Raw genomic sequence first — 24,548 nt, forward strand, 5'->3', positions numbered from 1 at the left:
TAAGCAGTCTCAAACTGGATTATTTCTGCAGTGTGTTTTGGATCTACATATATGAAAAAGCATTCATGACACCACCTGTAATTATTTGTTGTCAAAGAAAAATCAGGTGGTGATAGTAGTAGCATCCTTTACCTGCATCAAAAGATCTGTATTCAGCAAGAAAGCCAAGGTTTGCTGCAGATGAAGCTCTGAATTTCACATACACATAGTTAGATGTAGACTGAACAATTGATGGTACAGTTGAACCACAGTATTTGCCCAATAAAGGTGAATTCATATTGTTGCCATCTCTGACCTATGGAAAGAAAAATTTTAAAGTTGCAGTCCTGAATACACCTATTTATTTCTTACATTTATATCCTCCTTTTCCACCAGTTAACTCAAGGTGGTATACACAGCTCTCCTCCCTGCTTTATCTTCACAACAACTCTGGTCAGACTGACTGGACCAAGGTCATCTGGTGAGTTTCATGCCTCAGTGAAGACCAAAATCTCAATCTCTCAAATGCCATTTCAGCACTCTTAAGTACTATACCACAATGACCTCTCAATGACCAATTCATGGCATGACCTTTACGGAAAATTTGTCATTTTCAGTTTCTTTCAGTTTCTAATGTTTCATCTAATTTTCACATCAAGCTGAGGTTTTTTTAAAAAATCATCTACCTGAAAATAAATAAATAAATATATATATATATATATATATATGCATTTTTTGTATTTTCCTCCTAATTTTTACATTTTTCTATGCAAGTTTGCTGAATATCAATAATTTACAATCAATTTCCCACAATATAACATGCTTCTGTAAGTAATTTCCAGTAATGTGCATATTTCCCCCTAAATTTAAGAGCTATATCACAAAATTTGAGAAGTCTAAATATTGAAGGATAATTGCATTTCTGTTCAAATATTTGCTCAGAAAATGGAAAGTAGGTATGGCTGCATTAAAGTACAAATAAATGCCTCCTCTGAGAAATCATGTGGGGCCAACAAACCCACTTAGTGGAACGAATGGAAAGGCAATCAAATGCTGCCCAGCTGTTTTGCCACATTCTGAAATGCAATTAGGATTGAAACATTACTCTGGATATAATTTTCAATTATCGTTATTAGTATTTTTTTTTTTTAAGCAAGGGTGTATGCAAACAATTTTAGTCTCTGGAACAAAGTGATCTTCCTCTTTGGTATAGCGATAGGTATGATTTCTGCAGCAAACCCAGTAGGTCCAAACCAACTGGGTTTGCTGCAGAAATAATCCAGTTTGACACCACTTTAACTGCCCTGGTTCAGTGCTAAGGAATCCTAGGAATTGTAGTTTATTGTGGCACCAGAGCTCTTTGACAGAGAAGGGTAGATGTCTCCCAAAACTACATTTACCAAAATTCCCTAACATTGAGCCAGGGCAGTTAAAGCAGTGTCATATTGGATTATTTCTGTACTGTGGATTGGACATAGATAAATTCTGTTTCTTGGATAGTTCCTTTGAAGTATGGACTAAAACCCAGAGCAGATTCACCCCCTGACATGGAGGGCACCCACTTCCACTGTGCTAAGTACTGTAAGCAAAATTATATATATCTCCATACCAAGAAAAGAGAACTATTAATTCCAGAGACTGAAACTGTTTACATGTACCCCTCTTTAACAGAATATTACATATAATTTAAAGTATATATTCTCTCTCTCACACACACACACAAATCATAATAATAAGTTCCTCATTTTGAACCGGACTTACTTCCAGTTAAGCACACTTATGGGACTGAGCATGCATCAAGGGTCTCTGTGGTGTATAGAGGTTCAGTTTTTGATACGTTTATTAAAATGGCCTTTACCTCAACATAATCCAAGGCACAGTTTATATTAGTACGGATACGGAAGTCAGTGAAATTGAGAATCACACGATTGCCTTCTGGTTCAGAGATGATCCATTCACAGATCTTTTCATGAGACAGTGATCTGCTGAAATAGGGAGATCGGATGACTCCATCACCAGACCAGACTCTTCTACATGCTGCCAAGGGAAAGGGAGAATTGGTCATTAATTTTAAAAGGTATCCCAGCTTCTTCATTTAAAAAATACTACATAATAAAGAGATTAAAGAGACTGATTGCTAAACCTCTCCATAATAAGCATGATTTAGTCACTGGAGAATGTAAGATTAAGTTCAAATTGATGTAAGCATATAAACAGACATTAGGTCTGCCAAAGTGCCTCCTATGGAGAGGAGGCCTCCCTGCACCCCCAATTCCACCTCATAGAAAAGAGCCTCTCACTTAAAATCTAGCATGGGAAGATAATGGGGAAGAATGAGTAGAGGAATCAGGGAGTTGGAGAAGATCTATCTGAGAAAACTCAATGAAACAGGAGAAGAATACACCCATCAACGTTTCACAGATCAAATATGAGACATGTACAGCCCAGCAACATCAGAGTTGGTCAAGGTGGGAAAAGTTAATAATGAGGAAGAACACACAAGCTAGGAGAGGCTGCAGTAGTTTGCTTTTGCATAAGCCTATTGAGAAGAGCTAGATTTCACCTCCTTCTCTCCCCTGATGAAATGAGTGCAATTACTTTTGCACATTGAAATCAGTCTGTGCTAACTGAATTAAGCTAAGGACAAAAGGGAAGAGTGGGAGGAGGAAAGAGAAAGTGGGACATTTTAAAAGCAGATGAAAAAGTGGGACAGCAGAGGATTAATTAAAACTAGCCCCACCAAATCAGAACACTTGGAAGTATGGTGGAAGTATGGTAGTGGTGGCTACTAACTTGGACAGATTTTAAAAGGTATAAGAAAAACCAGTTGTTTCCCAAGTGAGAAAGCAGAACAGTAGGGATCACTATCTCTTACCAACATCATAAACAGCCCTGAAGCGCGACCTTTGGGCTGAGGTATCAGACTTGAACTTGATCCAGAGGCTGTTGCCATTGGAAGTAATAGAGGAAGGCAGTGTGCTGTTACAGAACTTGCCAATTAAGGGAGACATCTCAGTGTCACCATCTCGGACCTAACATGCAGAAGAGAATAAGAAGAGAACAAGATTGAATGTAAGATCTGCACATCAAACTACAGTTGGACGCTTGTGAGAACTATGGCTCCTGATGCACAAACAAAAGAGTGAACATTCAAGCACCTGCTCCTCACAACTAATGCCTAACAAATTGGTCCTGGCACATCAACTGCTGAAGAGAAGGGCTACTATAAGATGGCTGCTGTAATTTTCATATTACCTATTGGTGTACATGACTTTCTCCTATTTCCCAGAATATACTCCATAATGCGTATAGTAAGATACTCTTTTATATTGTCATGGTCCCCACTTGAGAGTTCAGCTTCTGAGGATGAAGCAGATCCATTCATCAAGTACTTCCTTCAGAGTTCAGCTTCTGAGGAGGGAGCTGTGCCAGCCTTCAGCTCACGCTCATAGACACCTGAGGGCTCCTCAGCAAGAAGCTGAAGAGATATACCCAATATCCTAAGTGAGAGATTCCAACTTCAAATAATCCAGGATCATGAGCCTTAAATCCTAAACACAGTCCAAGGTAGCAGATAACAAGGTCAAGAAACAGCCCAGGGTTGTAAATCTTAGAGTCAGGTCCTGCTGTAAACTGCAGGCTTCAGAAAGAAATCCATTTTGTTTCCAGCAACTGAAAGGGGAAAGTCTTATAAAACACACCGACTGAGCTTTGCCACATCTACAGACCATATTTTAAGAGGTCATTTTCCTACTGCACAGATGTATTCTGCTTGCTTCTTTGACATCTGATCTTCTGGCACCCTGCCTGCTGATGCAGTGTGAGAACAGGACAGATATACCCTTGGCTGGCATTCTGTTACAATGGTATAAGTTGGACCTAATTCTACTTTTTTGTGTTGGTGCAGTGTTTGGAATTCTGCTCTGATCACAAACAAAACAAAATCGCTGCCCAACCCCAACTCCAACCCCCCTTTTGAGTGGGGCAGCCCACCCCACAATTATTTCTGTGTTGGTGGACAGCGGGGGAGCAGTAGAGCCATGTCCAGCTATTTTCTGTTAGCTGAATCTACAGTAATGGCATCATCCTTAAGGATCTCTCAAGGACATCTGGGATGTACCTGAAGATGTCTGTTATAGTGTCTGCAGCCATAGGAAACAACTAGACATGTCTCTGCTCCCCTTCTTGTCAATTGACAAGAAAATGGCCATCTTGGGGGCTTGCCATGCTGAAAAGATTTGTTGGGAGCCTTGCATGGGAGATATATCACAGCTACATGCCAGATATATGTCTTCTGATCTGTCAGCAATCATTTCATTATCTGCTACTGGAGGGGGGAAGTAGCAGAACACTCCAGTATCATAATACCTCTTCTTTCACTGGCACACATGGGTCTTTAATTCTCCATCTTTCCAAGATAACCTCTAGGGTTTTTTTTTTTTTTTGGGGGGGGGGGAGCCTCCCTGTTGAGGAGAATTTATATAGAAAAGGGGTAAAATCAACAGAGGAGAAAACTCACAGTGCTGTGCATATAACTTCTGCCTTGCCTTGTTTTTTTTTCCTGTTTGAGATCAGTAGATGGACCCACCTAAATTTAAGCCCACAGCTATTAAAAGATTTTTGGTTTATTTTAAATATGCTAGTGTGTGACCAAGAATATCTCGCATACCAAGAAACTCCCGCATATTTAGGAATTTCCTCACTGTATGACTGAAACAATTAGCCTACTATAGGAAATATCTTTCTGCATGAAATATGATGTTGTCATAATTTTGAGATTTTAGAATATAGTCGTCTAGTCTTCATCTCTGGATCTCAGCAAACTGCTGCTTGCTCTATATGGTATCAGTTAAAAAGATACACCATCAGATTATTTAAATGTCTGCATTTCCCTATTCCAACTGGATGTGTAATGTATACATATATACACACGGTGTGTGTGTGTGGAGTGCACACATGCCAAACTGACAAAAATAGCCTCTCAGAACATCTAGATGCATATGCAAACAATGTACAATACAATCTTGCATTTTCACTATGGTAAATTGTTGTGGACAACAAACCCCATTATCCTCAGCAAGCATGGCTATATTGACTGGAGATGAAGTTGGAGTGCAAAACATCTGGAAGGTGGAATGCTGATGTAACTGACAGCCAAGCTTGGAAAAGTTATTTTTCTGGGCTGCAGCTCCCAGAATCCTCCAGTCAGCACTGGATTCTGAGAACTGTTGTTCCAAAACAAACAAACCAACAGCCTTTCCAAGCTTTGTATATGTCAGCTTCTGTATGGGCCTCCTTGCCAGGCAGATAGACATATATAAAAAACAGCACACATGCATCACAAACACATTTTTGCTGCTGTAATGTGGTGGTAATGTATCATTAGCTTGCATAACAGATAAAGTAGTTACTGTAGTTACTGTACTAATTGTACAGTTAGTATTCCAGCCCCAAAGACTCCTAGTTTTGTAACTTTCTTAACGTATTGCCTATTCACTCCTCCTGTTAATATAGCAAGAATGTGGATGCTAGTTTTAGATGTCTTGAGCTATAGATACTCTGCTAATCTGCAGGGCATGTGAGCATTTTTAAAAACTATTTTAAAGCATTTTCTTCTTCTTCAACGGTTTTTCCTATCACTTTTTTTTTTTTTTAAAGCTAAAGGAGAAGTATCAGAAATTATCTCGCTTCTCCAAGGGGAAGCTTCTAAATGATTATTTTATAGCACTGAAAAATAATTGAAAGAAAACTATCCCCACCCCCCTTTTGGAATAACGAATTTGTGCAATAACAAATACCAAATTGTAAATGTCTGCATAGCACTGTATGCTTCTGGTCCTCAAATGAGTGCAAGAAATTGTGATGGTGGATGTGTAATTGAATAAGTACAGACACATGAAAACACTTCCTAGACCTGATCCCCAGAAAAGAAGGTAAACATATTGCTGAATGAACCCAAACTGATTGTGCTCAATGAAAATTATTTCTCCCTCCCCTTGCTGCAGTGAATTTCACTGCTGCATTGCCAGCAATTAGAGAAGGAAATTATGAGCTCCAAACAAACAAAAGCTGTCTGTTTTCATTACACACCAGTCTTCCCTCTGAATTTGGAAATTAATTAAACTTTGTTCCAGCCATTGTCAAAGGAAGGAAGCAAGGAGCAGTGATGTTATTACAGTATCAAACCTTGTGTAGCTAAAACTGTAGACATGATACAGTTTATATTAAAGATACTTCACAGGAACCCTTTGCCATGTCTCTTGAAAAGAGAGTTCAAAACCAAATCAAGACAAATGACTCACATGATATATAAGCAGTGGCCAAAATCCAAAGTTCTTCATGCCACAGGCTTTTAGCAGCCTGGGGAAACTTTTGATTTGCTGGTGTGTGGCTCCAAATCATTTTTGACTTATGGTGACCTTAAAGTGAAACTATCATAGGATTTTCTTTGCAACATCACCCAGTGGGTTTTTATGCTCAAGCAGGAATCAAACACTGATATCTAAAGTTGTAGTCTAATGTTCAAATCACTACACCACACTGGCTCCATACTGGTCTTTAAACATCCAATGCTATGTGGTAAGGCAGCCTTTTCCAACCTGGTAGCTTTCTTAGGTATTGAATTCCAATGCCCATCATCCCCATTATTTCACATTATTGTGAAGTATGAAAGGGCTTCTGATCTCATTCTTCCTCAATTGGACCTCACACATAGCTGCTGTACTCATTTCTTTATAAAGATAGTACAATAGCGTATGTAAGATGGGCTGAGCTTGTCCCCAATAACCCTGCATATGCTGGACCTGCCCTTTAACTCTCCACTTGGCCCTGTTGAATGGGAAGCTTCTGCTAATGTTCTTTTAAGTGACTGTCTTTTATAAGTTTGATTCCAACCAGAAATTCTGTGTTTCCCAACTAGGTTGCTACTTGAGTTTGGGCCAATACAAGTAGTCCCTCCTTCCCAGGTGATTTCCCATTCATCCTCTCCAGTCAACATAGGGAAATAGGTGACACCAGGTGGAGATCTGGCATTCAACAATCCATCCCCTTTGTGTCTAGTCCTTGCTGTCCTGTCAGGCATGACGAAGGAATAGGATTGATGTGTTGTCTCATTTGGCCGAGAGTCACAGTTGCCAAATAAAAAAATGATTTAAAACAGATTCACCTCAATGTAATTCCAAGAGCAGCCAGGATGGCCTTCCAGCTCCAGATGGGTGAAATTGAGAGATATTTGTTCACCAATGGGTTGCTGGATGATGTAGATACACTGTCTGTTGCTAAGATAAGAATTCGGCCAATATGGCGACATGATAATCCCAGTGCTCCCTGTGTAGTTTCCTCCACAGTTGGGATCCGCTACATCAATAGGAAAAAAGAAATGGTTGTTCATAGTGTCAAATGCTACATATTTAAGGTGGTTCAACTCATAATGGGCTATGAGTAATTTCAACAATTTTCTCCCCACTGTGTGAGAATGGGTTTGTGCATACTTTATGATGGCTGTTCACCCTTTGAAACTTTTTAAAATAAATAAATAAATAACACAGAAAAACATGCACTTTTATGTAAAAAGTGATTGGTCACATTTTGGGGCAGGGAACAATTTATTTTCTGAAAAATACACTGTTCCCTGAACAAAAAGAGTTGCTTTTTACATATGAAACATGTACAAGAAAGCCCACAAATTTTCCCACATAAAAAGCATGTATTTTAACAAAAATGAGTTTTCAGGGCAAATGCCTGAACACACATACAGTAGTTATTGAATACTATAAGTTTCGCAGTGAAGTGTTAAAACTTGTTCCTTTATCTTAGATGAAAAAAATTGTGAGTACTCTTTACATACCTACAGTATTATGACTGTAGCAGGGCTGAGAGAAGTTCCTTTTGGGGCTACAGCTCCCAGAATCCCCCCAGGCAGTATAATAATGACTGGGGAATTCTGGGAGTAGTCATTCAAAAAAGTTACTTGTTCAAATTTAACTGTAGAAATGATGTGCATGCACTAACACACTTACCAGGAGATGTTATGTATGTAATATGGAAACCTCTATCAGTATCAAAACCATCGGAATGAAAGTGAACCCAGGCATATGGGCCTGTGGTTTGAAGTGGAGGTGGTAACCCAGTGCTGCAGTACTTTCCAAGAAGTAGATCTTCAGAGAGGAGGCCATCTCGAATCTAAATGAAAGTATCCGTCAACATATTTATATGAAATCACTCATACACACTATTTGTAAGTATATAAAATAAATACTTTTTTTTTTTGTTTTTCCTTGGCTTCTTCATTCCTGAAATGCTTTAACTGCTGGATTTTAACAATGTGTTTAAATTTGCCACTTATGTTGGTATACAGCTGGTGTTCTATATTTTGAGATTTTATTGTTTATATTTATTTTTCATTTGTTAGCTACCCTGGAAATACATGGAATTGTAGTTTGTTGTGACATCAGAGCTCTCCAACAGAGAAGGCTAAATCTCTCACAAAACTGCAATTCCCAAAATTCTATGGCATAGAGCCATGGCAGTTAAAGGAGGTGAAGGAGGAGGAGGAGGGCAGTTGTTTTCTGTGTATTTGTTGTTGCTGTGTGCCTTCAAGTTGTTTCTGACTTATTTCATCCCTAAGGCTGTTCCAACCTATCACAGATTTTCCTGGGACTGAGAATGTGAGTTTCCATGGCCAAGTGGGGAATCAAACCCTGGACTCCAGAGTCAACTTAAAATTGTATTTCACAATCCTGAACACCTTTTTTTTCCCCAACTCTGTTCCTTTTTCATTAATTTAAAAGAGATTTGGGGGGCTGAGTGCAAAAACTGGTAAAGGAAACAAAACTTAAAGGAAACATAGGCCCGATACACAAGGGCACAAAGCAGCATACCGCCGCTGCTACTAGGGTTTGGGAGTGTGCAGTAACTACACACTCCTGAACCCTACCGCGTGTGGGTGTTGCCATGATAACGCAGCCCCACCCACATGGGGCGTGCATCCATGACGTGTCCTGTGCAACACGTCCAAATGGTGTGTCGCACAGGACATGTCACTTATTGCCCCTTACCAGCAGCGCTAAAAGGAGCTCCATTTTGGAGCTCCTTTTGGGCACACACATCGTTGACGCGGCAACTAAACAACCACGCCAATGATGCAGAAGAAAAAGGGGCTGCCCGTTTCTCCTCTTTAGTGCCAGGGTGTCCGGGGGCACAAAGCCCCAAGGACAGCCCTTTTCTTGGCCACCGTCTGAACTTTTAGATCCCATACTGAAGTTTAGCATCTTGTTTCCTTTCAAGGCTGGGCAAAAACATGAAGCAGATTCCCCAGCTCACTGGCATGGGACCCACCAGCCACCACCTTTTCCAGCCCATGTATCTGCAACTAGAGATTTCACCTAACAAATCAATCTAGTGATAAATACCATGTTAGTTTTGAGGTGATCAACCATTCAAGAATAGCATGACTGCTGAAAAATTAAAGAATAGCATGACTGCTGAAAAAACCATTTTTACTTATTGACCATTTAAAAGTGCTCACTGTCTTTTTAATATTTTAAAGATACATGTCCTAACAGAAATAATATGTAATATGTGGCCCTAGATATTTATAAAGAGAGAACAAAACAGAACTAATTATTTCTGTTTTGTTCTCTCTTTATAAATATCTAGGGCCACATATTACATTTCACTTTCAGACAGTGAAGCTAATCTCTGAGGAAGCTCTCCAGAAAGGACTTGAGGGAACACTTTTGTCTGTAGATGCCGATTAGCACTTATGATCTAAAGGCTTTCTGAAATATTTCTGTCCCAGCCCTTCACATAGATGTTCCTGTTCCTGACAGGAGCTCCTAAATAATTAAACAGTTGTAATACACTATTATTCATGTCCTTTAAGACATACTTCATTTGATAGTTTTTAGATGACATAACAGACATAATTTGCTTATAGAGTTCTGCCATTGCTGGCAGTGTGTTTGGCTATCTAAACTAAAAGTTTACTATGCCAAAAAACAAGATTATTCCTCATGGTGGTGTTTACATCATGTATTTGTTAGTTAGTTTATTTGAAATGTGACGTAATAGCTCACAAATTTTGCGTTACAGCATAACAGATTGAAATGTATTTCTTTCTGACATTTCCCAGTCATGGAAATAAGCCTATGAAAGTATATCATGTTTGTTAGCTGTAGTTGTTATTTCTTTAGTGGAAAGATAGGAGGGAGAGAGTGAAACTTTATATTATAAGATAAATTAACATTAAAAAGTGCACATATAATCCTCATTCAGGCATTAGCTTCTCTCACAAGGATAGCAGTGTACTGGTCCTCACTGCTCATCACAAATAGGAAGATGACTGTCTACAGCAGAGGGGCTGCAAGTCCAACACATGATATTTTGCTCCCTGAGTTCAAAGAAAAAATATTACTACCTCTCCATCTCATAAACAGAGGTTGGCTGGAGTGACATTTCAATTTTTCATTTACTTTCATGATGAGATATTATTCTTTACACTGCTGTTTTATGAGTGCTATATCAGGTGTGTGGACATAGCTCATGCTCCAACAAGGGAGAAAAGCTAGAACCTCTTGCTTCCTTATTCCTCCAATTAGAGTTGCCAAGTACAATAAAGGACTGCTGACCTGTTTCTTTAATGGTTGTATGGAAAAGGGAATTTCATCAGGTGTTGAAATTCCCTCTTCTACAACAACATTAAAGGGACAGAAACTCCCTCCCTTATTTTGTCTATTGACTCTTCTTCCAATATAATTCAAGTTCCATAAAATCATTCTTTCAGAAGCCCATTTTATGCTCCAGTGCCTGATTGCAGAAATCAAAATGGATGCCACTTAGAGAAAAACACAAAAAATTCACACACCTACATCCTTCCCCCTTGCTCAAATCCTGGCAAATTCTATTCAGACTATAGCAATAGCAGCTTCATTTATATACCACTTCATACCACCTAAGCAATCTCTAAGCAGCTTGTAACTGTAAGCTAATTGCCCCCAACAATCTGGCTACTCATTTTAGTGATCTTGGAAGGATGCAAGCCTGAGTCAAGCTTGAGCCCTGTAGGGTATTGAACTCGCAACCTTATGGTTTGTGAGTGAGTGGCTGCAGTATAGGAATTTAACCACTGTGCCTCCTGGGCTCTTTCTAGTGGTGTGAAGGAGTCAGGACTTTTTGATTAGCATGGACAACAAAATAATCTTCCATCCTCTCATGGCTGTCTCTGTTGTCTTTGAGCTCCACAATTGCTGGAGTAGAAAAAGGATTTTCCCAGTAAATATAAGATTGTTATATCTGAAGTATTTTTGGAGCAGCTTGATCTTGATTTACAAAATACCTTCATTTGGAATCTTTAAGAACGAAAGAAAGAAAGAAGATGGACAGATCATGTTTGGGCATTATGCTAATTTGAAAATAATTGTGGAAGCCACATTGTTTTCTGAGACTGTGTAAATACTGCCAATCATTTTGCAAACACACACACACACACACACACACACAGGACCATCTCTCTCTTGACTTGGTGGCTGGAGAGTTAATGGACTGTTGAGCAATTAGCAAATTCAAGGTCATGGTACTAACTGCCCAACTGTGGATCCAGCATACTAACCATAGCATAATATTTAGCCTTCATCTGAAAGTTTAATTTTCTGCAACCATCTGTGTTATACAAACATTCAACCAAGAAAATTTAACAGTTTTAACTTTAACAGCTAACTTTAAGAGCTAACAGTTTGATTTTTTCAAATAGATTTTACCTCCAAATAATCATTGCTGCAATTATCATGGTGTTCAAGGCTCAGTATGCCAAAAGCAAATGTGATGAAAAGACCAGGGCTGGTCGAGAGCATCCAGTAGCAATCCCTGTTGGGAGGATAGTTGCCAGGGTAGCCGGGTGAGTTAATTGATCCATGAGTATCAGTCAGTTCACCACCACATACTAGAGAGAGACAGAGAGACAGAAACTCTACTTAACAAATTTAGTCTTTAACCAAAGGTCAATGATATTGATACTGATATGTCTTAAGACTCCATATATGTGGGGCATGTACATTTCCTATGCACTGAAAATCCTCAGTAAGTGCTCAGTTCACCAGGAAAATGATTTGTTCCAGGAATGACATTTAATGAAAGCTTTAATGCCACCATTTCAGTATTTTAAGTCCCAGGGGAGAATGAAGGCCTAACAGGAAAAAAAAAACCTTTACTGCTTCTACCAACAGGTAAGGTTTGGATGGAAAAAGAGAGAGAGAACAGGGCTTTTCCATCTTGTTTAAAAGAAACAATGGTGTGACCACTTCTTTAAAAGCTTTCCCTAGGCCCCCTAGACTTTAACAACTGTAGACCAAAGTAGGCAAGGTGATTGAGAGGGCTGTTGCCTCCCAAATCCAGGCTGTCTTGGATGAAACAACTTATTTAGATCTATTTCAAACCAGTTTCAGATCAGGATATGGTGTTGAGACCACTAAGGGGTTGTTCACACCGGCCAAATAAAATAGCTTCTAACTGTTTTGAAGCCTGGCTGTTTAAATGATGCATGAGGCAAAACAAAGTAGAAAGTGGAATGAAACTACATTCTGGGTTGCTAAACTGCTAAAATCTGAAGCAAAAAGAAGCTGGAATACTCTGACTCAAGGTAAAAATGCACATCATTGCACGTACATATAAATAGCATGACTCCAGTGTGGGCCTATGGCAAAGTAAACATACAAAAGTATGTCAAACAGGGCAGGTTGCCAATAATGTCATGGATATAATTACAAAATACACAAGCCAGACAGTGCAATGGGAGAGGGCGGGGCAGCATGGGGTGAAAGGGGCATGAATGGGAGCCTCCATGATTGTGCTTTGCCCGTTATCACTTGGCATACTGATGCACTGTACAGGCAGTGCACTGCATGTGTGGCATTAATCTTAGTCTTAGTGTTCCAGATGAATTATTGAAAGAAGAAACCCTGGTTTTTATTATTGTGCTGGAGTTGAAACAAAATGGTTGCTGTTCCAAGAGGCCCCTGGCTTCCACTTATTGCTTTCCTCAATAAGTTCTAATAACCTTTCTGAGGTGTGGAATTGCTTCATACCACTGTGTAGTGTAGACATACTCCAAGTGTGTATACTTCAGTGTTTGATCCTTTCATATGGAACCAGAAGCTAAATGACACTTAAGGAGCAAATTCCTGCCCTTGAGGATACCCCAAACCATTCTGCTGCCTGAACCTGCCTACTCACTCTGCAAGGGTTGGCTGTCCTTGTCTTTCTCATACAATGAATCTTACCAGGCTGCTGAGACTCCCAGTGAACTGTAAACCCGTTTCCATTAGTCATGCGGTCAGAGTGGAATGAGAAATACATAGAGTTGTGACTACTAAAGAGTTCTTCTGGATGAGATGATCCACACAATTTCCCCAGCATGTTTGCTGATGTTGACTCGCCATCATGAATCTGGAGAAAGTCAGGTCTGCAGTTGACACTTTCCTTCAGCTGAAAGAATGGAAAAGTGATACGCAGAATCTAAGGGGGAAAGAACAGAGATCTATTTAATGTGTATGTTTTCCTTCCTGTGGGATGAGAAAGTCTCAGCTAAAGGATGATTAGATACTGTTTATACAGCCCAGCTCTGCAGATTAGATAATGCACCTGTCCACACAATTGTATGTTTGCCAGAAAAATGCAGAGACACTCTATAATTTCCTGAGAAACTCCACAGCAGACTGAAGGATTGGCTAATGCAAAAGGTCAAGGGAAGGGAAAAGAGATACAGCAACATTCCCAGTCAAACACAGAAGTTGAACAGAGGAATCTCACTGCAGACACTCCTAATTATTTCAATATGCTGGTAGTTGTTTGGGATTTCTTATTTACCCATTTCAATATCCTAAAGAAGAAGGGACAAATTACAGCCTAGCAGATGTTGTCAGACTAGAAGTTCCATCAACCCCAGCCAAGAATGGTGAATGATATAGTCTTACAGTAACTGGAGGGGCTCAAACTGCCCACTCGCTGGGTTAGCAGCATTCACCTTGGGAGACCTGTATTCAAATCCTTTCACCCATATATATAGTTCACATCAGTCTCTTACACCCAGTTCATGTGAGGAAGTTGTCCACTAATTTATTCAGGTAAGTAATATTAGCATTTTAATCATGCCCTTAAGTGTTCAAAGTGCTTTGTGGGCATTCTGTGGAAAAAATAGCATTCAAGGCAGGAGCTGGTAAATTCTGACCTTCCAACATATTCCTCTGCATGATGATACAATTTATGGATTTCCATGTATCAATTTGCTGCAAACCAACTGAAAAGTGGATCAAATTGCTGGATGAAAAATTGGTAACAGGGAGAAATTAGGAAAATATCTGTGCTTCACTGCAAGTCCAGAAATTAAAAACAACTTCAGTTCTATCTCAAGATGGATCAGATATTTGCATTAAACAAGATGCTTTTTGAAAATTCATTTTAAATTTATAGTTTATGAAACTATTAATGAACTCACATGCATATCTGTTTGATAATTCTGCCTGTATGTGCCCCCATATCCAGATGCTCTCTCTTTAAATTCCCCATAAAATCTCTCTCTCTCTCTCACACACACACACACACACTTTCCTTCCAGCTCTTACCTTGTTATAATTAGTCCGAATAACCCAATTACAGCTAACCTCTTGGTTATATTGATCAGTGCTCACGTTGTTAGGATAGCTGAATGAACCAGAGGCTCCTGACAATGATCCTCCACAAGCTGCGAGTGAAGAAGGGAAAAAATGCGTTAATCTTGCAATTTATTAACAGCCATGAAAAGCCTGGGACACTATACATGTAAATGGATTAACTGAGGCAAACTTTAAGAGCTGAAGAGAATAGATGTTTGTATGAAGAGATTTCTGGAGCTAATAATCTTAGTTCTTCATTGTACATGTGACTAAACAGTACAGTGTATTGACCACAGTGAATGGGGAATTTGGGGAATGGTAGTCCAAAAAAGTAACTTTGTCAAGCTCTCAGCCAGGTCTTAGCTTCGAACACTGAAGTACTGGCACAGTGATTGGATGCCATCTAAAGTCCTTCCCAACTCTATAATTCAGCAGGAAGGGATCACTTTCCACTAACTGGTTTAACTATCTTAACAAGATGTGGGGGGAGAATGGGTTAGAAAAATCTGTTGTTATCAAGTCATAAAATCTATTGTGATCAGATTGAAGAAATAAAGTATGCCTATTAACCACAAAAAAGTCCAAGAAATCGCATTGTGCTAGTCACAGGCTAAAGTCATGGTCACTATGGTACATGTAACTTCTACTTTATGAGTGCAATATGAGCTATGTGCATGTAACTAGGCAAGAAGCCTTTACTCATTTGGACACTATCTTCTACTAATCCACAATTCTGTTGCCTACTCTAATGTGGAGACTGTCCTTTTACAGAAGACAATCCTATATTGGAAAGGCTCTACAGGACAGTCCTCTTTTTCAGCTTCTTTCTTTGAAGGGTTATCCAATTCTTTCTTTGAAGAGCTATCCAATCAAACTTCCATTGAAAGATAAAGAATTATAAGGACAGAGATCATGGACCCTGAAGTTTCTCATTCAGAGTTAGAACCTGGACAGCAAATTTAAACAGACAGAGGCCACTGGATTACAGTCTTTCCTGCTCTGATGAGATGCTCTGTAGTTTGGTTTTAACTATTAATAAATATAATAAAATCACTAAAAAAAATTGTCTCTGTGAGTATTAGCATAGCAAATTCATGGAGATGGGTTCAATCTTTTGTCATTTTTAAAGTGATGTTCAAGTGGTCATCCTATATGAGACAAGACAATCTTTTATGGCTCCCACATTGTGAAGGCATAGGCAAAGGTTCTGTCAGGTAATGCCTCTCTATGGAAAGATGAGGTGGAGGAGGCAGAAATCCCATGAATGCAACCTCTATCAGTTTGAGACGTGGCATGAAAGAGCAAGAAGGGAGGTTGATATTGATAATTTCTAACCAGGGCCTTAGTGGTCTGCACAATTAGAATGAATGACAATTTGGAAATGAAGCTATCTTGTAAAAAAGAAAACTATACCATTTTGTATAGTCACCATTTTGTTCTGTAGGCTGCTCATATTTTTCATACCTAACTCCCATGCATCCAAGTAGATTCTGAAGTAAACATAATAAACCAACAGGGCAATACACACACACGGTCATATCCAAAGAGCATATGCACACATTCTCACACACAAAGCCAAAAGTAATAGGTATGCCCCTTGTGCCCACCATATTCTTTGCTTATTCTAACATACAGTGAGGCAATCTAAAAGCAGAGCTGCCTCTGAACAAGTGACAAGACATTCAATGTAAGAAAGGAGGTCCAAATCCACCAGAGGGCCAATCATACCATTAAGAAGAGATGTAGCAGATACTGGAAGGGAGGGATTGGCAAGGAGTTGGTTGGAGGACAGAGATGGATCTGCCATGTGGTATACTTCGTAAACCCTAAATTCCCCTGCTGTTGTTCTTAGGTGTGGTGGAGGAGCCTGTCCTACCACCAGATCCTATCGTCCTTTTCTGTAGACATTAAAATGTATTTGGCTAATCCTGGTCAACAGCTTGATGCTGGAATTCTACTGCCCTGTGGCTTTTGATCACTGCTGACTTGACACCTACCCTCTGACTACTTAGAGTGGTATACAAGAACAGGTCAACCATAGGATCCTCTTCCAACAAGCTGTAGAACAGATAACAGGGCACCAGCATCCTGCTACTAGACCTTCTAGTTGGGGATCACTGAGTGCCTTATCCTATGCTATTCCATTACCTTGTTGGGATGTCTGGCACTGGGGCCCAGTCCATGTGCTTGTACATTCACAGGAGTAGCCATTCACCATATCAGTGCAGGTTCCTCCATGCTGACAAGGATTGCTGGCACACTCATCAATATTTTCTGTGCAGTTGGCCCCGGTCCAGCCAGGATGACAGACACAGTTGTAGCCAGAGGTTGTAACCTGAAGACATTCACCCAGACATAGCAGAAGGGGTCAGCATACATAAACCAACCAGCAGCATAAACTAGCCTATGATGGCTCCTGGGTACTTTGGCTGATGCAGAGCTGTCAGGCTATACTGGCCTTCCCATTAGACAGATTAAGGCAGTTCCTTCAAGCAGCAGGTTTTGGATGCAATGAAAGGTCGACAGATAATTAGTTATTTATATTGTTTGTATTTTTATCACAAGGCAGGATGAGAGATGCATAGGATTTTGTGCTTCAGACCCCAAAATAATTTGATTGGACTTGGTGCTATGTGCCTGAATTTGGGGGTGAAATGGGGGACATTTTGCTCTATCTCAGACAGCGAAATACCTTGGCCCAACCCTGCTTTTGCTCATAGAAAGGTGGTCTTGTTCTTTTAGTGGGACATTACTGTAAGTGAACCTGATACACAGTTTTCAGTGGTTTGGCAAGAGCCTCACTGCGTTTTGTTAAAGGCAGCACTTATAGATTAATTTGGCAGAATTTCCTTTTGAGTAGATATGCTACTTAGACTCCAAAACGGGACAATTTTCAGGAAATAGGGACTGTAGTCATAACCACTGCCTTGGAATACAAGGTCTCACATAATAGTAATTTGTTCTATTCAGTTCTGACTTGTCCTTCCTAATGAATGTTTAGGAAGAAAAATAACCTTAGTCATGAATCAATATCCTGTAAGTTAAGGGTGGGGAAATCTGTCTTTTCTCCAGCTCTTGTCAACCCAAAAGCCAGCATGACCAGTGGTAAGGATACTGAATGTTGCAGTGGTACTACAACTCAGTTCCCCAGGGTTCCCTCTCCTGTCTTAGGTCCTAATATTATAGAGGCTGCCCAAGACCCAGCTAACAGGCCTTGAAAGTCTATGAGACCTCTGCATTCCTATACTTACCTCTAGATAAGTCCCATTGAACACAGTGGGATGTACCTCAGAGTAAACACACACAAGATTGTACCATTAAGATAACAGCTCATGCACATCCTACTATAAGTCAGCATATAAAGTTATTATGGTCTTGGAAGTATGCGTCAATTGGTCCTATTGGATATTTTAATAGCAACTTATGTGAACCAAAAAAATCTTCATTTAAAACAACAACAACAACAACGATAGCATCAAACACTTACAAGACACTCTCCATTTACACAAGGATTTTGAGTTTGGCAGATATTGCTCAGTGCAACACATCCATTTGGGCCATAGCCACTCCCAGTATATCCATCTGGGCAGACACAAATAGGAATAATAAGCCCTGAAAAGGAGGAGTCAAGATAATGAAAGTGATGGATTTAGCCACAATTTGGTACTCATTGATTGAAAAAGATTGGCCCGGCCCTTAAGTAGAGGCAGCCACCTCAGGTGGCAGATGCTGAGTGTGTCTCCCCTTCCTCCAAGAAGCTCAAGGTTGCATGCATAGTCTATAAACACACATATACCTTGTCCTCAGAGGGTTAGTGAGGCGTATTAGGCAGAGCTAACAATTGGCCCAGATTCACTCCTAAAAGAATTGCAAGTCTGAATGGAGATTTGAACCTGGGCCTCCACAGTTCTAATCGTAACATTCTAACTATTACACCACAGTGACATGAGTTTAATGAATGGATATTAACTATGCAGGGCAACCCCTCATATTGGACAGAATATGATACTTGCATCAGCTGCCAGTTGTTCAGAGGCAGGAAAAATTGCAAGATTTGGGAGAACAAACCATGTACTGCCCTCTGTCCCCTAAACAAGATGGGTGCCAGGACAGTCCCTACTATTACATAATGTGGGCCAAATGCCTGAAGTAGCAGATGCTGGGAGATGACAGCAAGGTGCTGGAAGAGATCATTCTGGCTGCATGCATACTGCAGAAATAATCCAGTTTGATACCACTTTAGCTGCCATGACTCAGTGCTGTGGAATTCTGGGAACTGAAGTTTTGTGAGGCACTTGTCCTTCTCTATCAGACAGCTCTGGTGCCACCGCAAACTACAAATCCCAGAATTCCATAGCATTGAGCCATGGCAGTTAAAGTGGTATCAAAGTGGATTGTTCCTATAGTGCAGATGCAGTCTGTGACCCATGCAGCCTGCAGGGACGTAGCTAGGATTTTAGGAAGGGGGGGGTCCAGACTAAGTGGCACCATTATAATGGGGCTTGGATGCGGCGGCGCAGCAGCACACACCATTCATTTTTCTAATGGAAGGGGGGGTCCGGACCCCAAGATCCCCCCCCCGGCTACATCCCTGCAGCCTGCTACACACACCTACCAAGTTAATCTGCTGTCTTCACGTGTAGAGAAAGATACCATTCCATTGTCAATGCTGAAGAAATTCATCTGCCAGTCTAGTGAGTATTTGTACACTGAATGGGAAGAAGGCATCATTTTATACTTCACTCCAGACAGCAAACTGTCCCAGGAAAGTTCTGATTGTAGCCATGAGATGTAGTGGTAAGGCTATCCCATCAGCACTGCTGAAGTTAAGGTGAGACTTTTTATACTCAGCTCATGCAGAAAAATGTCTGAAGCCAGCCCTCACTTCCCTCCCTTGTTAAACTAATTGTTGTTGATATTGCTCATTTTTAGAAACAGTTATTACCTGATGTGCTGGTACAGTTAGCAAGTGGATGGCATCCTCCATTGCTTACGGAGCAAATGTTAACTTCAGTGCACACTTTCCCATCGCCTTCATATCCTGGTTTAAATAAAGCAGTTAGGTTATCAAGCTTTGGGGGTCATATGATAGGCACATGAGGATGAAATGCTCCTCAGTCCTGCCACAATGAAAAAAAGAAAAAAGATGACAGTAATGAGAGAAGCCATCTCTGCCAGAAGCAATTTTTTTCAGCTTTTTCCTCCTAAGAAGCTTGGCTTGGACTGCCCTGATATCAGCACAAACCATCTATAATAATCTAGTGTATAGATTCAGCATGAATTTTGGTGATCGGAACCAAGTCTTATGACCTTGACTGTATTAACTGCTCAACTTTTTTCTTCTATGACTTTCCTGGATCTCTGCCACATAAGAAGAACTCAACTGCTGTAGAAGCATGGTGGAAACATTTCTTTTTTAGATAGGAACACACCCAGAATCCTTCAGCCAGCAGAGAGGTGCAGAAGTATATGAAAAGTTACCATCCACTGGCAAGGAAGATAGGCTGCTGATAAACTGCTTCAGAAATGCATTTTTTAAAAAAATAATAATGATATTCTCTCTCCCTATCAGCTGCTTCTCTGTTATGCAGAGGAACTATGGTGATTCCTGTGCCCCTTGCAAGCAGGGAATCATATTCTGAAAGGTTTGTTGTTGTGTCCTTGAAGTCATTTGCAACATATGGTGACCCTAAGGCCTATCATGGGCCTTTCCTGGCAAGATTTGTTCAGAGGGGGTTTGCCATTGCTTTCCTCTAAGGCTGAGAGCATGTGACCTGCACAAGGTCACACAGTGAGCTTCATGGCCAAGCTGGGAATCAAACCCTCATCTCCAGAATCATAGTCCAACACTCAGATCACTATGTCACACTAGAATACTCACACTAGAATACTTTTAGTACTGAAGCATTGTGCTGATTCTATTTTAGGGTGGTCTTCTCTAGGTGTCCCCTCACCACCACAATTATCCAGAGAGCCTCCCTTTGAGCCCAGTCCTCAAATCTGCTCATAAAGAGTGGTTGAAGCAACAGGCTGTAACAGCAGCTCCCTCTGCTCAGTCCCACTGTTGGCACTCCCTCCAGGCCAGAGGAACAAAGCAAGGAAGAAGTGGCTAGAGCAAGGGCAGAAAATGACACTCTGGTGAGACTTTGGAGGCTGCACCTCCTGCAAAAAATGTCCTCAAATGGCCCTCAGCACTCAAGAGGAGGTAAAGGGCATTTCTGTTTTAGACAAAACAGAAGCCTTCCTAAGAGGAAGTGATCTGTTATATGCAATGCCATCCATGTACATGGCAGGTTACAAAGCACAAGTTTTGCCAAATTTATCATAGAGCACTGTTTTCAGTAGGTACAGAACCAGACTGTACAAAAATAAAAATATGACCTGCAAGTGACAGAGCAAGAGAACCCTTCCTTTACCTGGGGGACAGTGATTGCAATAGAAGGATCCCATCGTATTGATACATAGAACCAGTGGGGCAATCGAGCAACCTCCATTATCCTTCTCACATTCATTAATATCTTGACAACTGTAGCCATCTCCTTGCCATCCTGCGGATATGGAAAGATGCACAGCAAAAGCATAAACAGAAGAAAAAAGTAAAAATAGTCAAAATAGGGGAAGAAGCTCATGTTGTTGTTATTGTTGTGTGCCTTCAAGTCATTTCTGACTTATGGTGTCCCTAAGGGAAGCCTATCATAGGGTTTTCTTGGCAATATTTGTTCAGAGGAGGTTTGCTATTGTCTTCCCCTGAGGCTGAGAGACTGTAACTTGCCCAAGGTCACCCAGTGGGTTTCATACCCAAGCTGCGAATTGAACCCTGGTCTCCAGAGTTGTTGTCCAACACTCAAACCACTGTGCCATTCTGGCTCTCAGAAGCTCAATACCATATATATAAATAGTCCATTTAAAAAAAGGGGGGAAGGCAAATAATATCCAAATAGGGATGAATTTACGTGGAATTCTTAGAATCACAAAAATAGACATTTCTGAAATATTACTCACCTGCTGGGCAAGGACCACAGGAGTAAGAGCCTGGTGTGTTAGAGCATTGCACTGGAGGATTCAGTGAGCAAGGAGGTTGAGGGAGACTACACTCATCTATATCAGCACTGCAGGCAGGGCTCCCAGGTGGCGACATCCAGCCAGCATCACAGATACAAGTGTACTTTGGCTATCAGGTTAAAACATGGGAATCATGAAAATTACTGTCATTGCCTCAAATACAATTGCTCCTAATCAGACATTTGCAGTGTTGCTCATTTCAAAGCAGGCTTGAAATCACATAGTGATATGCGTCTACAAGGGGGCCATTCCAATCATTGTGGGTATTATTTCTCCAAGCTTCCCACTCCTCATGTAACTCTTTAAGTAATAAAGATTTAATGTGTGACATCAGCAGGAAATACTTTTGTCATATTAGCTAAAAGAAACTGTAATTTACCCAGAATAAGCTAGAAAATTGCTAGTTATTATGAAAGCATTCTAAACATGAATTTTAAAAAATAACAAACACAGCTTACTGATGCATTAGAAGACAAAAAGGGACATGAACATAATAGGTTTGGGCAGTTTCCTCTTTGACAAACATCTGGGAATGTTTAGTTAACAAAGATAATCTATTCACTTGTATGAAAATGCATCAACATCCATGTACTGTCTGTACTAGAGTAATTCAAATTCTGCAGCAGTTAGCATTTAGGATCAGAATAATATAGTGTGTGTGTGTGTGTGTGTGTGTAAAAATGTAACCACTGTTACATTCTTCTTCAAAAAACCTTCCCCTATTGTTTACTTGTTTGATCAAAAGTAATCAACATAAATGAATTCATTGTTTGGTAAAAAGTTATGGGAGCAGAGGACAAGTATGGAGGGGATCTCAAGGCTTTATGATAGGTATACGCTATGGATATAGTGAGGAATCTGATAGGAATCTGATATGCTATGAAGAATTTGTACCACAAGTCCAGGGACAAGCACATGCTGATGACTGGGGGAACATTTTTTGGCATCTGCTGTCATGGGCAAAGTGCACCATGCCTCTGTTGGTTTTCATAACCAGAAATGACATTCCAGTCACTTGCAGTTTCCAGTTGTGACTCCCAGAGGATTTTTATGGTCCAAATGGTCTCTCTCTCTCTCTCTCTCTCTCTCTCTCTCTCTCTCTCTCTCTCTTTTGGCCTAAAAAATTAAACTTGGGGAGATCAAAGAACCCAAAGGCAATCAGGCTCTGGTAATGGTATATTCCATTTTTGCATTAAAATTGATATCTAATACAGTGGGTCTTTGGCTGGGGTTTGGTTCCAGGATTCTATGTGGATACCAAAATCCATGGATGTTCAAGTCCCATTAAATACAATGGACAGTAAAATGGTGTCCCTTAAATAAAATGGCAAAATCAAGGATAGCTTTCTGGAATTTGTATATTTTTAAAATATTTTCAAGCCATGGATGCTTTTTACAGTTGACTGTAAAAAAACAAAACAAAACAAAAACTGCATGGCTTTCTAAGCAGCTCCCCTATCCTTCTACTTCTCTTTGAAGTTTGTAGAGTTAGATCCAGAGTTTGAAATAATTAATACTGTGGACTTCAGCTCCTAGACTCCTCCTGCCAGCATGGCCACCTAACATACTGTACGCGGGAGTTGGGGAGCTATAGTCCAAAGTCATAACTTTTCCAAGTTTTGGTTAAATCACAGTAGTCTTCAAAAAGTAGCTCAAAACCATTGTCATTCATTGGACTTTGTGGAATAATTTCAGTTCCTCACTGTCCTCCTTACATACACAAATATAGAGAGGCTTCCTTTCATAAGATTCTCATCTACTTCTGAAGACTGTGATTGAACAATTCAGTTGGATCATTTTACTTTTTCCTTCTTTCCAGGGCTATCAGTTGGCTTGGTTATTTCAGCTAAGACATGACTAGATAAACAAAGACAGTTCAGATTTGATGATACAGCAACTAAGAGGACAATGTACTTTAAATATCTCCTGTTAAATAATGGAAACTTAGTTTGTTCTATAGCAAACAAGGTAAAGATTGAAAAAATTGCAAGTATGCATCTCAAAATTATATAATTTCATAATGAATATGCATTAAGGAAATGCTGCATTATTGATTTATTGATTTATTTAAATATTTATATCCCACCATATAATATGAAATCACAGGACAGCACAAAAGTAAAATCAATATGAGAAGATTAGAACATTTTAAAAATTAAATTGATTAAAACATAAGGATCACATTGACAAGGCTAGTAATAAATATCTTTGCTAAAATACATAACAATAACTTGAGCTTTAGGACACCATCTAGCTTACCAATGTTCAGTATGAAATGGCATTGTATTTGCATGTTCAATCAAACATATATATATATATTAAAAACTCCCCAATTCAATTAAAATTTACTATTTCTCTTTGAACACAAAGGAGTAAGTAACACATGAAAAGCTTTCAATGGGTCTTAGGGCAAATGCCTATGTCTTTGCTGTTGTGTGCCTTCAAGTAATTTCTGACTTACAACAACCCTAAGGTAAACCTATCATGGGGTTTTCTGGGGCTGGAAGCATGTGACTCATCCAAGCTTAGCCAGTAGGTTTCCATAGCTGAATGGGGAAATGAACTTTGATCCCTAGTGATAATACAGTGCTCAAATCATTATACTATTCTGGTTCTCATAATATGTCCACCATAGAAAAAACACAATTCTGGGGCATGGAGTGACATGCTTGGAATGTGTATCTTGTTTCTCTGTGCAGCTGCATTTCTGGTAGCCAGCTGGGGATGTTTTTGGGGAACAAGGTGCACAATCCTTGTAGGGCAGGTTTCCCACTCAAATCATGTTGAGGGTTTCATCACACACTCCCAGCAAAACCACAACAATGCTAGAAACCCTGGAAAGATCATAAACATGTCTAGGAA

General features: G+C 40.0%; 1 protein-coding gene across 1 annotated transcript in view; it reads right to left on the reverse strand.

Annotated features, from left to right (window-relative positions):
• The window catches only part of CUBN (cubilin), a 147,553-nt gene extending 125,791 nt beyond the window's left edge, over positions 1 to 21,762 (reverse strand). The window contains exons 1-13 of the mRNA XM_089534019.1: positions 21,627 to 21,762; positions 21,041 to 21,172; positions 19,570 to 19,665; positions 18,112 to 18,236; positions 16,773 to 16,959; positions 14,595 to 14,713; positions 13,254 to 13,488; positions 11,736 to 11,917; positions 7,998 to 8,160; positions 7,145 to 7,335; positions 2,855 to 3,011; positions 1,838 to 2,016; positions 133 to 295 (exon numbers count right to left, since the gene is read on the reverse strand). Coding sequence (XP_089390145.1) covers positions 133 to 295; positions 1,838 to 2,016; positions 2,855 to 3,011; positions 7,145 to 7,335; positions 7,998 to 8,160; positions 11,736 to 11,917; positions 13,254 to 13,488; positions 14,595 to 14,713; positions 16,773 to 16,959; positions 18,112 to 18,236; positions 19,570 to 19,665; positions 21,041 to 21,172; positions 21,627 to 21,762 — 2,065 coding nt within the window. The remainder of the gene's footprint in view (positions 1 to 132; positions 296 to 1,837; positions 2,017 to 2,854; positions 3,012 to 7,144; positions 7,336 to 7,997; positions 8,161 to 11,735; positions 11,918 to 13,253; positions 13,489 to 14,594; positions 14,714 to 16,772; positions 16,960 to 18,111; positions 18,237 to 19,569; positions 19,666 to 21,040; positions 21,173 to 21,626) is intronic.
• Between the last annotated feature and the right edge of the window lie 2,786 nt (positions 21,763 to 24,548).

This window comes from Sceloporus occidentalis, unplaced genomic scaffold (genome assembly GCF_023333645.1).
Source record: "Sceloporus occidentalis isolate IW3139 unplaced genomic scaffold, rSceOcc1.0.p SCAF_7, whole genome shotgun sequence".
Taxonomy (NCBI): Eukaryota; Metazoa; Chordata; class Lepidosauria; order Squamata; family Phrynosomatidae; genus Sceloporus; species Sceloporus occidentalis.